This window comes from Chelmon rostratus, chromosome 22, assembly GCF_017976325.1.
Source record: "Chelmon rostratus isolate fCheRos1 chromosome 22, fCheRos1.pri, whole genome shotgun sequence".
NCBI classification, from domain to species: domain Eukaryota; kingdom Metazoa; phylum Chordata; class Actinopteri; order Chaetodontiformes; family Chaetodontidae; genus Chelmon; species Chelmon rostratus.
In genome coordinates, this window is record NC_055679.1 from 8,622,943 (window position 1) to 8,636,532 (window position 13,590).

A 13,590-nucleotide genomic window follows, 5' to 3' on the forward strand; every position below is an offset into this window, starting at 1 on the left:
TTTCACACACACCATTATGAAAATGTCCTGCAATCACATTATACTGTACCACATACACATACCAACCCAGCCATGGGATCATACCGCTACTGTACAGGATGAGAGGTGCTCGAGATGGCGGGCAGGACATTTTCTTTTATTGGCCTGCCAAGAAATGTCATTGTGCTATCAGCATCAATTGGACCTCTGCTGTTGTCACACATCGTGGTTTATTGTAGCGTGACTGCCAACGCTAGAGTGCATTACCCTCGTCCCTCGCTGTTGAAAACATCAAGACCAGACCGGCACATGAAGGTACGGCAGCAGGTACATTTCATTGTTCCCAGAAGCGTCAACTGCATACGCTCCAGGAGAGATACGCCGTTGATGGCTCTTGCTGCAACCACAAAGGACATATAATCTCCATCTTTGTCAGGTAAATGCACGGAGGAAAGAATCACATGTGCGCCATACTGTGGGATGTGTCTCAGTGAAGACTGCTTTATCTTCCTGTAGATACGAGATGAATACTGTTGCTGTGAGGCTGCATGTTCGTGCTATATAGATTGTGTTGAGGTACATATGCTATGGATACTCATTCATGTCCCCATCTACTTTAGACTTTAGCAAAGCTGCCATTTGGACACAGTGTCTTAGTACTACTCAAAAAATGCTGCATGAAGAGTGTTGTTTTAAATAGGCACAGAAATCTTTTACCTATTCCACTTATTTTGTCATGCTACATGTTCCCATATTAACTATTTTATGCCATTGTCTCTTTTGGAAAAAAGCTAATAAATATCACAGTTAAACAATTTTAGCATGGCCAGCTATGCTTGTAGCTCTGTGGGACTGCATTAGCGGTGCTCTGAGCAAAGTGCTATGCTCATAATAATAATGCTAACATGCTGATGTGTAGCAGGTTTAATGTTTAGCATGTTGAACATCTTGCATGTTGACATGGTAACATTTGCTAATTAGCACTGAAACATCACCACCTAGCCAGCTAATCCATCCAGTTGTTTTTAGGGTGTGGACTAACTGACTGAGACGGCCAAGCTGCTAGCATCCCTAAAAAAAAGAAATAAAAGAAACCTGATTGCTGATGCGCTTTCAAGTGACATTTCCCCTGCTCCTCCTGTCTGATGAAGACACACTCCTTAATCTGCATTTGCTCACATGACAATACTCCAGGGCAGCTGAAACAGGAAGGGGAGCATGTCGGGGAGTGGGATCAGATCAGTAGCACGCTAACCTCATTGCCATTTAGACCAAAATTGATTTCCATGGGAAGAACCCAGCCCAGTGCCATCGTTCAGAGCCCCTGGCCTTATTCAATAGGAGCTAAAGGCCACGTTGGTGTTTATAAGGGAGGTAATTAGCTTAGTGTCTCGCCATGCTAAGTAGCAGCCCCTCCAAAATCAATCCAGTCACTGTGACCCACTCGATGGGGTCACAGTGACTGGAGAGGAAGTAGCAGCAGGCGGTATTTTGAGTCATTTTTACAACCGAATAGTTGCACTCAAGCAATATGTTTGCTGAACTACTGATGGTGAAGCTCTTTCTTTTTCATTCTGAGGAGCTGTCAACAAAACCTTTCCTTTATTCCGGGGAGGGATTCGCAGAAGCTGTTGACCCAAGTGGTGAGTTGCCATGATTATAGTGAAAGTGTGGTAGAATGTGCACAGATGGATGGATGAGTGGATGAATAAGCAAAGAACGGCACAGGCAGGCGGAAGACGGGGAAAAAAGTATGAGCCTCTCTATCATACACTGAAGCCATGGCAACAGCGATAATGGTTGGGATGACAACGGAAAACACAATTATTTCATATCTACGGTGTGAGTGGAGGCAAGCTGAACAGTGAGAGACTTTGAGAGAAATCTTTGGCAGTCTAAGTAAATAAATAGCATTATTAAACCCACAGCTACATGTTCCATCCATCGCACACTGTCGAAAGCCTTTTCTAGTGTCAAGGACCAACAACGAACCGACGAGCACAACCTTTATGCACTCACGTTAACCTCTATACTCTGAAATATGAAATGTGGAGGCACAAAGGCAGACGAAATGACACAGAGATTGATAAATAGGCACATAAAGCACAGGCTGCGGAGGGTGTCGAGAGTCTAACAGGCAGAACAAAGAAGAGAAGGAAGAAAAATCCAGGCGCTAAGAGCTGAAAGGTCCTCCAATCTTACCGGGCTGCTTGCTGTACTGTAAATATGTCCCTCTTGGTGGGAATCAGTGTAAAAGGCAGCTAGCAGCTGGTGCTTAGCGGGGTCCTGCTGGCCCAGGCCCACAGCCGCCCCGGCTCAGTGATGAAGACAGATGGATTGGGCCACAGCCCCGACGCAGGAAACACACCCCCGAGCCGGCAGATTAGAGCCAAGCCTCCAATGGAGCCCTGATAGCCCACTGAGGGAGAGGGAGCAGACTGGGCAGAGAACGAATGCTCAGTACACAGGCGCCTCTTCACGTGAACTTTTGAACCAGGAGTGATATGGAATGAGGTCGGCTGGGTGTCAGTGGCGGGCCGGAGCGGCACACGGAGGCGCACCAGCATTTTTAGAGAGATCGTGAAAGCTACCGGCATGGAAATGAACAGCGCCCCGTGTATTAAATCATTTTAGGCGCGGAGCTACCAGCAGTGAAACACACGACAAGGTTAATTTCAAGAGCACATCACGGCCTCCAGCAAACGGATGCAGTCGGCCATAAACGCCCTTGTGTGTTTCCACTGATGTAACAGAACCCCCAGGTGGCACGGTGCAGTATAGCTGTGTTGGGTGTGATGTTTGTCTTTCTCTAAAAACCTCTTGTTTGCTTCATGGGCGGATGCTGTCCAAACAACGGACAGTTGGCCTACAAGTTACGATTGGTAAGAGACATTACATTTCTCATGCAGTCCTGCTGTGTTACACGATGCATCTTCTGCTGCGCAACACAGAAAAAGTCAGGACCTATAAAAAGCAGCACTTATTCATCTTGCAGAAAAGAATGGAAATATGTATATTTGACACTTATATAAAAAAAAACTGTAAATGAGCCAATTGGAAAGCATCAGTGAGATGCTTTTCTTATTCGTAACATGCTATAAGAACCAGTGTTTCCCTTCAGATTACTGGAGAGGAACTTAATGTTCAGGGAAGCACAGATTTGTTTTGTCCGTAGGCTGCTGGGTCTTAATGTTGAACTGAAATATCACCTTTCTGAGATAACCTATGTTAATCTGTGTTGAGGTTCATCATATAAGTAGCTTATTTTGCTGGCACTCTGACAACCCACGCAGCTCATTATTTTTAAATACGCTTTTTGTTGGTTAGCGCCGGCTCCGCTGCCACCACCACAGCTCGGCTTCAGCAGCAATTTGCATTACCTGCAGATAATGTATTCTGCCGCTGCTGCCAATTTAGAGGCCGTGAAAACATCACACACGGCCGTGCAAAATCATGCGACAAGGCCGGCTGATGGAAGACATCACTTCACTTCACTTCAGAAAAAAGAAACTGGAGATAAAAAGGCTTGTGTCGGTGCAACAGGCGCAGCTTTGGAAATGCAAAATAACGCTGCGTGGTTTTTAAAGTGCCAATGGAAAAGCCCTATAAACGACCGGGAGGGCCCAGCCAGCGTGCACTACAGTAGCCCTGGGAGGAGTTTATCGATCAGTAAAGTCCCTGCTAGGTGTTACAGTCGGCTCAGGCGCGTCTCTGATCGCCTTGGTGTGATGAGAACATAATTAAGACCGCAGCACATTAACAGATGGCCGCAGCGTCACGCTGCGAGCGAGGGGGAGTGAAGGTGCCTGGCGTGCACGGTATAGCATACCGGACGGCCTTACCAGAGCATGCAGTAGTTGCTTGCTCTGCGACACAATGTATGGGGAAGAGACTTCAGAAGGCGTGGACATTTAAAGTCAGCCTGTACTTTTCTGTGTAGCACTGAAAATTGCTGCGTTTTTTTCAGGGTTTACGCAGATTGATGCTTTGGCTGTAATTGTGCTATTACAGGATAACGGCACATTGAATTACCCTTAATTTCCAAAAAATCTATTGAGTCATTTGCTTTAAAGACGTGTTAATACGGTAACGACTAACAAAGCAGCCGCGTGTTCCTCGTTCTATCGGGCAATTAGAAAACCAGACTGCTGTGGCCTCACATTAAAAATACAACAAGACTTAAAGGTCTAATGTGCGGGCTCGACTACTGTAGCGTGTCCTTACGTGATTAAAAGTGTGCTGCTGCTTGTTTATGAAGCGCCGCGTGGTTGAGGGCCAAAACACACTACTGGTTGGCTGCTATGTCGTGAGCTATGAAGGCCTCACCGGTGACCTAAAGCCGGCCTGCTCACTGCTCCCGGACCAGTTTGCATGCACCAAATAGCTGGAAAAAAAACATGCTGAAAAATTGATGCCTGCTGCAACTCTTAGCTCTTTTACACGCACGGTTTATAGCTGTTCCATTTGCCACTGCATGTTACTGCATCATTTTTATTATTCTACAGTCTTGCGCTGCACTGTGATTGCACTTATCCTTCTGTTTTTGCTGTTGTTGTAGCTTACTGTCACCTTCAATTTAATAGAACTAATTTGCGCCGGATTCATATGTGTCTTTTCACATTGCTGTGTATTTCTTTTATACATTTTATGTCTCATGTAAAGCACTTTGAATTGCCTTGTTGTTAAAAAGGTGCCATAGAAGTAAACCTGCCTCGCCTTCTAGCTTTATTATGAAGACTTTAAGGTTAGCTTATGACATACTAAAACATAATATAACAGTACCACAAGTAAAGAAGAGCCATAAAGTCAGGAAACTGACAGTAATGTCAGTTACAAAGCAATGTTTGCTTATAGTTTCCCATTATTCCGTTTGGGCTTTGCTCATATTGGCTATTGTTAGCAACCATAAGCTACATATCACACCGGAAAGAGTGTGAAATAAAGTACTGAACTTAGCAACAGTTTGTTTTATTGCTTTTCACTTGTGGAGGAGGATTGTATAGTAGAGCTGCATCGTCTAACCGGCCACATCAAAGCTCCATCTTTAAATGATTTGCAGCCTGTTTACGAGAATGGGAGCGAAAAACACGGATGAGGATTAACATTCATCATATGTGCTGGAACTTCATTGAGCGAGTGGCTCGCACGGCAGGTCCGCTCATTGTGTTTACTTCTATTTTCCAGTTCTCGCAGCAGCTTTCATTCTGCCGTCTTTTGTTTGGTCCTGCCCCATCCAAATAGGATAAAAAGTTAATAGAGGAGGGGAACCTCAGGGAACAGATGAGAAAACAGTAGTCACGATGCAAGCCACATACAATTTGATGACATGACCAGAAAAATCAATAGGAATTCATTGTGAGAAACCCCCTCAGAGCTTCGCTGCCAGAACAAAAGAACAATTCAGTGCTGTCTAGCTGAAGCGGTAATAGCCCAGTAAAGTCATTCTCCTGCAGGAATCAAACCGTGCGTGCTCGAGCAGTGCATTATCCTTCCCGTGGCTCACACCCCGCCCGCCACCAGCCCCCGCCTCGTCACGAGCACGGACAGCAACATCTGACAGCCTTTTTCTTCTGAAACGCCGCTTGCAATCCGAGGGCAGTCGAAAGCGAGCGTCCAAATAAAAAGTTAGCAGAAGGGCGGCCTGCTCGCTGCTTTTGCCGAACTCTGCGAAGGAGTCATAACCGCTTTGTAAATCCGAGGGAGACGCAAGCGGCTACTAGCTCTCCAGCTGCCGTTTGCTCTGATGCCAAGCTCTAGTTTAGGGTCTGTATGCTACAAACGCCAATGTTGGATCAGAGTGTATAGAAATCTTGAATGTTACTCGTATTTATGGAAACAACATATCTTAAGAAAACGCCCACTGTTGGCAAAAAGGATGCTTTTCTTTTTTCCATCTACAGGTGATCACAATGTACACTGCAAAGTTTGCATTCTGGTATATGAACCCTCTGACGAGACCTCTAATGCTTTTTTGTATTCCCATGTGGTGCTGGTTCTCAATTTTTCAGCTTCCTCCTCCTGCAGCTCTTCTTCACTGTTCCCCGCCTCAAATATGGATGGACCTCACCACTCAGCATACAGCTGCTCCCAAAAGATTTTCTCTGCAGTGGTTGAAAATGCTCAGCTATGCCCATTCACATTTGTTTTTGTGTGTTAGCATTACTGTAGCACCAGCGGTTCTGAACGCTCTTTCCAGTTAGCATTAGCTTGTTGCCCTTTGCCCTTGTTCAAATCAAACCACAATTCATAGCCCTTAAAACAGAGTAAAAACAGCAGGAGAGACAGGTGAAACCACCTGATCTCAGGTCAGATCTTAAGCAGCAGAGCTTCTCTCCATTTTCTCCCAACTGTTGCATTTTGTTCAGCATTGCGTATATTTCACTCAATAACAAGTTATTGAAGAGGGTAAATCAAGTTGTCTGAACTGTGTTCATACCTATCCATTTAATATACTATAGACAGAATAAACCAGGCTCGGTGAGACCACCCACTTTAAAATGAGATATTTTATATATATCGGATAATAAACTGAATGACTGTTAATGTCGTTGTAATGCATAAAAATGTCCCTCCCGGAAACATTTTTATGCATTACACTACCCTTGGCTGGTTTTTAACTCAATGGTTAACCCCTGCAGTGACAAGACTTCAAAATCTCGCCTGACCTTATGTTAATTCATGTGTGTAGGAGAAACACAGAAGGCCTCTTCGCAGCTCAACTAGCCGGGCAGAAGTAAGGCGATCACCCGAGAGAGCGGAGACAGAGAGAGTTTAACGTTTAATTTAATATACGCCCCCCCCCCGGAGAATGAGGGCGGGTGACAGCGGGGGGTTAGATGAGGGCAAAGGAGTGTTTTTTAGCGTGGCTGACCTGATGCGAGTCCTGATGCAGCTGCCCTCTGGTCCTGCCGTGCAGACTGCCGGACCACAGGGGCCGGAGTGGAAGCCCCGATCGAGGAGACCTCGCTGGGCACGAAAGCTCAGTAAACAGGGTCGCCGCCCGCTGACCTTCGGAGGATGACTCACTGGAAAGGATAGGGCCGTATGATAATGAGAGGACTGCAGCAGTGTGGTTAAAGTGCTGGATTAGAGGGTCTCCAGAGGCATGAGGCATGGGCGCCGCATACTGAGCAAAGTTAATTATTTGAGTCATTTTTGGGTGAACTGCTGCCACAGTTAAGACGTTCCCACAACTTAACCCCTTAACGTCCACCTTTCATGATTTCCCCCAGCTACAGATTTAAGCCGCTTTGAGTAATCGCTTCTGCACATTGTCTGGCACTATCTCACATATATATTAGCTCCTTCTGTGCAGAGCTTAAGCACAAACTGCCATATACATCAAACAAAAAAAAATCCCTGCGTTCACCTCGAACTCCAGATGATCGTATACTGCTGCCTTATAGTGGACAAAGGTATGAGCAGGACACAGGACAAGCCTTCAGAATCCCTCTTTTCTAGTAACTTCCAACCTTTAAGCTCGGAGGGACTAAAGATATTTTGAGAAAACTGAAAATTCTGCTGTGTATTCGACAGCAGCTGGTTCAATGTATACTTTAATTCAGAGTTTTCTGCTCGCTTCCATGTTTCAGCAACTCCAGGATCCAGGACGTCGTTGACGCTGTGAAACTTGATGACGTGACATTTGCTTGCTTTCTGATTTCTAAGGTTTTATCCCGCACGCACAGTCGCTTTCATGCTCTGGTTTTTAGGTGCATCACTTGTTGACACCTCATGTTATTTGTTGCTATGCGACCAAACAAGTTTCCTGTCTGTGGATTTATAACGCTGTCAAATGGAATAGAATTGAATTATTTGTTTATCAACTTAAAGGCCTTTTTTCAAACTATTGACTCTGCACCCTAACTAAATTTTCCACTGAGTGTGATAACAGATGAATGCTTTAAGCAGTGGAGTAATTTTCCTCGTTCATGTTAACGCAGCGGTTGAACCCTGGACACCTTCCTGCGGTGTTTTCAGAAAAATGCTGCATCAGTCAGCAGGGATATATGCGGTGCGTCTCCTCCAAGTGTACACACACACATGCAAACACACACACCCTCATTCCCTCTCGCCTCGCACGCCTCTCCAGAACACAAAGCACTCAAAAAAAGTAACAGTCAACTACCCATTCAGCCGAGGCCTCCTCTGAGGACAGCGCGAGTCAAAAAATTAGGCTTCACTCATCGAGCCATTAAAAACAAGCTGGAGTATTTGAAGCCCGTCAGGTGAAAATCCCCCATAAGCTGCAGAACACAACAGAGCAGATACAGGAGTGGAGCAGGAAGATAAAAGGCGCCATCTATTCTGTGCGAGTCTCCCTTTGAAACTTGTCTCCGGCGCGCCTCCGAGATGGAGGTTCTTTGCTCCCTGCAGAGCTGCTCCAGCTCCTCCGCTCCCTGGAGACGTTTGCCGAGCGAGACAAACACCTTGGGTTTCTCCGCGGCTGTGTGTTCTCCAAAATTCGCCCCAGGCAACTTTAAATTAATACCTAGCACTGCCTCTCTCCCCTGATAATTACGTATCATCACCCATGAATGCTATAAATGAAGGATGTTTAGTGCTTTTATAATCGGGCTAAACTGTTATGCAAAAAACCCTGCGCTGGATATAATGAGTGCTGCATCTTTTAGAAATGTGCTGAACGTGTGAACAATTACGGGGAGCTCTGCAGGTTCATAATATTTACATGCTATTACAGCTCGTGCCTTCCAGCCATGGTTCCTTTTGTTGGAAGGAAGCTATCTGTGCCCACAAATGCAAAATGTCAACGTCTGGGATGAGCAGAAATGTGTCGCCTGCTTAACTCTTTCCTGTCCTTTAAGCAGGACGGGCTTTGTTTGCTGCAAACTACAAGCAGAATGCAGATCCTTTTCTCAATAGTGGGCAGATTGACGAGCCCGTGGAGGTTTGTAACCGACAACATTTCTCCCAGGCTCGCTGAATGGCGAGGGATGAGGGATGTTTCCCCGGTCGCCGCAGCACACGCCCCCCCCTGTTGCAAGGAGACTCTGCGATTAGCTGGGAATTCATTCCTGACGTGATAATTGCTGTCAAATTACAGCCGACTGCCAACAGTTATGATGAGCGCTGACAGGTGAAGTGTGCTCGTCTCCCAGCCGTGCAGCCGCGAGTTTATCGGCGAGGGAGTGAGGGAATGCACGCGGTTTACACACACCAGCACGATTCGCAATCGGTCAAGGTCCCTCAGTCAAGCAGCACAGTTCCATCAGCGCACAACTGTTGTGCTGACTGTGGAGCGAGAGCAGCCTTGGCATCCACCGCGGCGGCCGGGTAATTAGATGCTTTGCAGCGAACAGGGAACTCGCTCCCTTGTGTGAACGTGTCGTCCGTTATCACTCATCCGCGGCCTCTGAGCCCCACGGGCCGGAGGGAGATTTCTGCACGGGCGAGGATGCCCGAGCATGTATGATTTATGGAGGAGGGCGGATGAGCAGCTCAGCCAATTATACGTATGTAAATGGGAGCTTCGTGTCAATCTGAGTGCTGCCATTTGAAAGCAGGGGCAGGAAACTATGGCCTGAGCAGGCCGCACTTGTTTCTGCAAAGGTGTACAGCAAGATTTTGAAATTCTGTGGGTCGATAGTGCTGCCGTTGGTGCAGCGAAGCACATTGAGCATGCTGACGTATGAGTTGTCCTCCATGGGTTTAGAGACTAGACAAAGTAGATTTATGATGGTGTAAAGTGATTTTTAGAGCGGAATTGGTCACGAATTTACAGCATATGAAGGCCAACATAATAATTAAATCATTTCCACTTTATATGTACCTTTAAACTCTTGCTGTGGTCCTCCATTTTTTCCTTACACATGTCACATGTCCACACTAGCTGCTATGCGAGGCTGCACAGTCATGCTAAACTTCAGCTTGCTAACATGCCAACAATGATGCTGCTAGCATGCTAAATGATTCACCACTTTAACCACCGGTTAAGCGCATTAGCATGCTTATTTGATAACTAACAGTACTTTGAGGCTGATAGAAATGTCATTAGCTTGGCATGTGTGTGACAAAATGTAAAAAAAATAATTGATGTTCCAAAAATATGTCCATGGATATATCTACAGTATGTTGTATTTTAATAAAGGTGGATAGCTCAAAGCTAGCTTACAGAGGTTAGCCTGTAGCAGCTAGTAACTGCTGCTTATAAGAATTTAAACTTTCAGAAAGTTATGTTAACCTTTCATTCTGAATAAAAAGTAATTTAATAATGTTAATAGTGTCAAGTGGTGAGTGAAATACACAGCTTGTGTGTCATTTGACATGAAAAAGTCCAACGTGAAGTTAGCTAATCCTGAAAGGTAAAGCTTCAGCAGAAAAACATTCAGCAAGTTTCCCAAAAAAAAGATCAGTTGTCTTTTAAAAGTCCCAAAGGCAAAGTGTATAACCACCTTTCATGGAGCACAGAGAAAATAAATGATCTTACCTGATCAGTGGGTCAATATCTTTTAAGTTAGTCCCAAGGAAATCCAAAGAAAAAGGCCATTCCACCCAAACAGTATTTCACCTCAGCAGGCCTGAATGCAGTGCTAAGTCCTCACGTTTGAAGGATAAAAAAAAAATCATTCCACTAACTAACTGAGCATTCGGGTGGGAAAAGATTTACATTTCACTTGTTTCCAGCCAAGTAATGCTCGTCCTTCTTCCTCCCTAAATCACTTCCTGCTTCCTTCCGGAGTAGGAAGTGAGCCAAGGTGTGGCCATCTGGGTTCACCCCTGGGGTGCATTATGTCTTAACCTCAGTGGAGCCTTTAGTCATGAAAACAGCGAAAATGCTGATTTGATTTTTGGGTTCACAGATTGCAAGAAGGAGCTCTGAATGCTTGCAGTTCATTCAGCTGATTTCAATTTTAGTCAAGTTGCTGGATTATATAAAATTGTTATGAGGTTTATTGAAAATAAATATGGGATGCATGTCATGCCAGAAGCAGCCATTGATGGCCAATCAGCTCGGATCTCTGCAGCACTGGACGAGTGTTTTGCCTCTGCGAAACCTCAATAACACATAAAAATCAATCCATTCGTATTACATAGGGCAGTTTATTGAACTTGTAAATGTGTTAGGTGTCATTATGCATGACCTTAAGTTTTTCTACACTCACAAAACCATAAAAGTTTGAACATTTATAATAATAATTTGCTGCTTCAACATTACATTCAAAGCTGTAAATTGTTATAGCTACATTTTGTTAAAAACACAGTATTTACATTAATTGTAATACACAAATTTTATATTTGGCATACTTACATTAATCTCATCATATAATTTACAGGCTCTCAAGTACTGATTAATGTGAATATTTAATCTCAGAAAATTCACAACAAATCAACAAGGAAATCATCCATACAAAAAATTAAACGTACAAACGATACTAAAGCTAATCTCCCCCCTGCCCAAAAAAAAAAATTGTACAGATTTAAGATTGATGAATATTTTATGCCAAAATGATCTCTATTTTACAAAACAATGTGAAATCTGCCTGCCACAGGACACTTACTTCACCGCAGCAATGCAACGTGATTGAACTGAGCAACTGTTCAGAGTGCAGTCGACTCACGCCCGTCCTAATGACACACAAAGTAAATCTCAACTGTACAAATATTTGACAATGATTAGTTTGTAAATATTCCTGCTGACAGCGTGTCAGTCCTTATGTGCTTTAAGGTGACTGCTGACAGTGAAACTCTGCTCCAATTGCTGCTTTGTCAAATAGAGAGTCGCAATTAACAGTACTGGTCATAATACGCATGATAAAGTCTTGTTTGTGCTTGTTGAGTTACATCTGATCAGCAGATTACAGTTTAATTTGAATTTTTTTATGGGGGGTAAAATCACTTTAAAAATTCTGTCTTTAAAACGCCTCTTCAGCTGAGCTTCTTGATTCCAGGTCCCAGTTTAAAAAAAAGAAATCTTTACAGCACATTGTACATTTTCCTTTGGCACAATACTTGGTCACCCCCCACCCCCCCCTCTCTAAAGATCTGTTGTCATGTACATCATGCAGGAGGGATAGGGTGTGTTCACAGAAATGTTCACATCAATGGCAATGGTCGACGTCCAGCTTTTAAGCATGCACTTGCACCGAGGTTTGGCAGTGTGTTTGGTCCACGCTCATGATTCTCAGCTAACGGGGGCAGTTTTCGCAAAGTGTGGAGAGGGAGATTAGAACAAGCATGGCCATCACGTTTGTCTGCAGAAATGCAAGTATGACGCCATGTTTTTTTTTTCTCAATTAATTGTACATTTTTGTTAGCGTGAGTCTGCTTTTTGGTGCCATTGCTTGCGTGGATATCACCATGGGAACACGACCTTGTCTACTACACTTCACTGAAATGCATACTCAAGGCCTCTAGCACCTTTTTAGCCATACAGCATACAAATGTACAGAGTTGTTTAAAAAAAAAAAAAAAACGTGCAAGACTCACGGATAAAAGACTCTGTTCCAATACTTAAGGCAAAAACAATTCTCATATATACCAATATACATATATTTCAGATTATTACATCTATCAAAACTGTGTCTCTCTACACCGTTCTGGTAAACATATGCTGCGACTGACTGTGGTGACCTATTGTACGTACTAGAGCTAAAAGTGCGGAATGACCGAGTCAAAGTCAATGCAATGCCCTCCAGCCAATACAAAAGAGAAACTTCCATTGTTTGACAGTTTCTTCAGTTTTTTTTTTTTTTTTTTTGACTGCCTGTTAATCTATAGGCCTGTGTCTTTTATTGGAGTGTAGGTCAGGAATGCCAAACTGAAGATCACAAAAAACAAGTTAGTGCCCAGTAGAAAAGTGCAAAATACGCCAGTGTGTTTCTTCAAGCTCCAGACCTGGACCCAGCACCTATAGCTGGGACACCTTCCTGGGCAGAGGCCTCGGTCTGGGCACTCGAGGGTCGGAGGTCCCGTCCAGCTTCATACTGCCTGTGCGGAGCTGGTGAGGCTTGGGCGGCAGGGCCGGGGGGTCCGTCTGCGGGGGGATGGAGAGACTGTGGGGCAGCGGCACGGGCCTGCGGGGGTTGTTCCTCTCGTACACGCTGTAGGGGGGCGGGGTCTTGTTCTCCCGGCGGATCGGCTCGTCCGAGCTGCTGGAGACGGAGTTCGGCAGGGTGGCGGGGGGAGGCAGCGGGTGGGGCGGGTGGTCGCCCGCGGGCAGCTCCGTGCCCGAAGCTTCCGACACGCTGCAGCGGCTGAGGGAGGAGATGCCGCTGCTGTAGCTGCCGGAGAGGACGGGGGAGTTGGAGACCAGGCTGGTGGACTGGCACTCAGTGGGCGAAGGGGTGAAAGGTGGCACTGTGGTCTGGAGGGAGAGAAAGAGGGACACATCCACACCTGCTGTATCAGTGACAACACACACAACAAACTTTCAACCAGAGGGAAACGATGCTTTTCAGCCTGGTTTTAAGCTGCTCTTTAAATTATTTTCAGAGCATAAATGTCAACTTCTCAATCAAAATGATTTCCCGCTTTTCATGGTCTTATAGTAAACTAGCAAACTAGGGCTGCAAATAACAGTTAATTTAATTATTGACCACTCTGTAATGACTTTTTGATGAGCTGATGAATGGATTAGTCTATGGAGTCGTG

General features: G+C 45.0%; 1 protein-coding gene across 1 annotated transcript in view; it reads right to left on the minus strand.

The window, feature by feature from the left end:
* Nucleotides 1-11,024: 11,024 nt before the first annotated feature.
* dock4b (dedicator of cytokinesis 4b) overlaps nt 11,025-13,590 on the minus strand; it is a 112,068-nt gene continuing 109,502 nt past the window's right edge. The window contains exon 52 of the mRNA XM_041963654.1: nt 11,025-13,303. Coding sequence (XP_041819588.1) covers nt 12,848-13,303 — 456 coding nt within the window. The 3' untranslated portion in view covers nt 11,025-12,847. The remainder of the gene's footprint in view (nt 13,304-13,590) is intronic.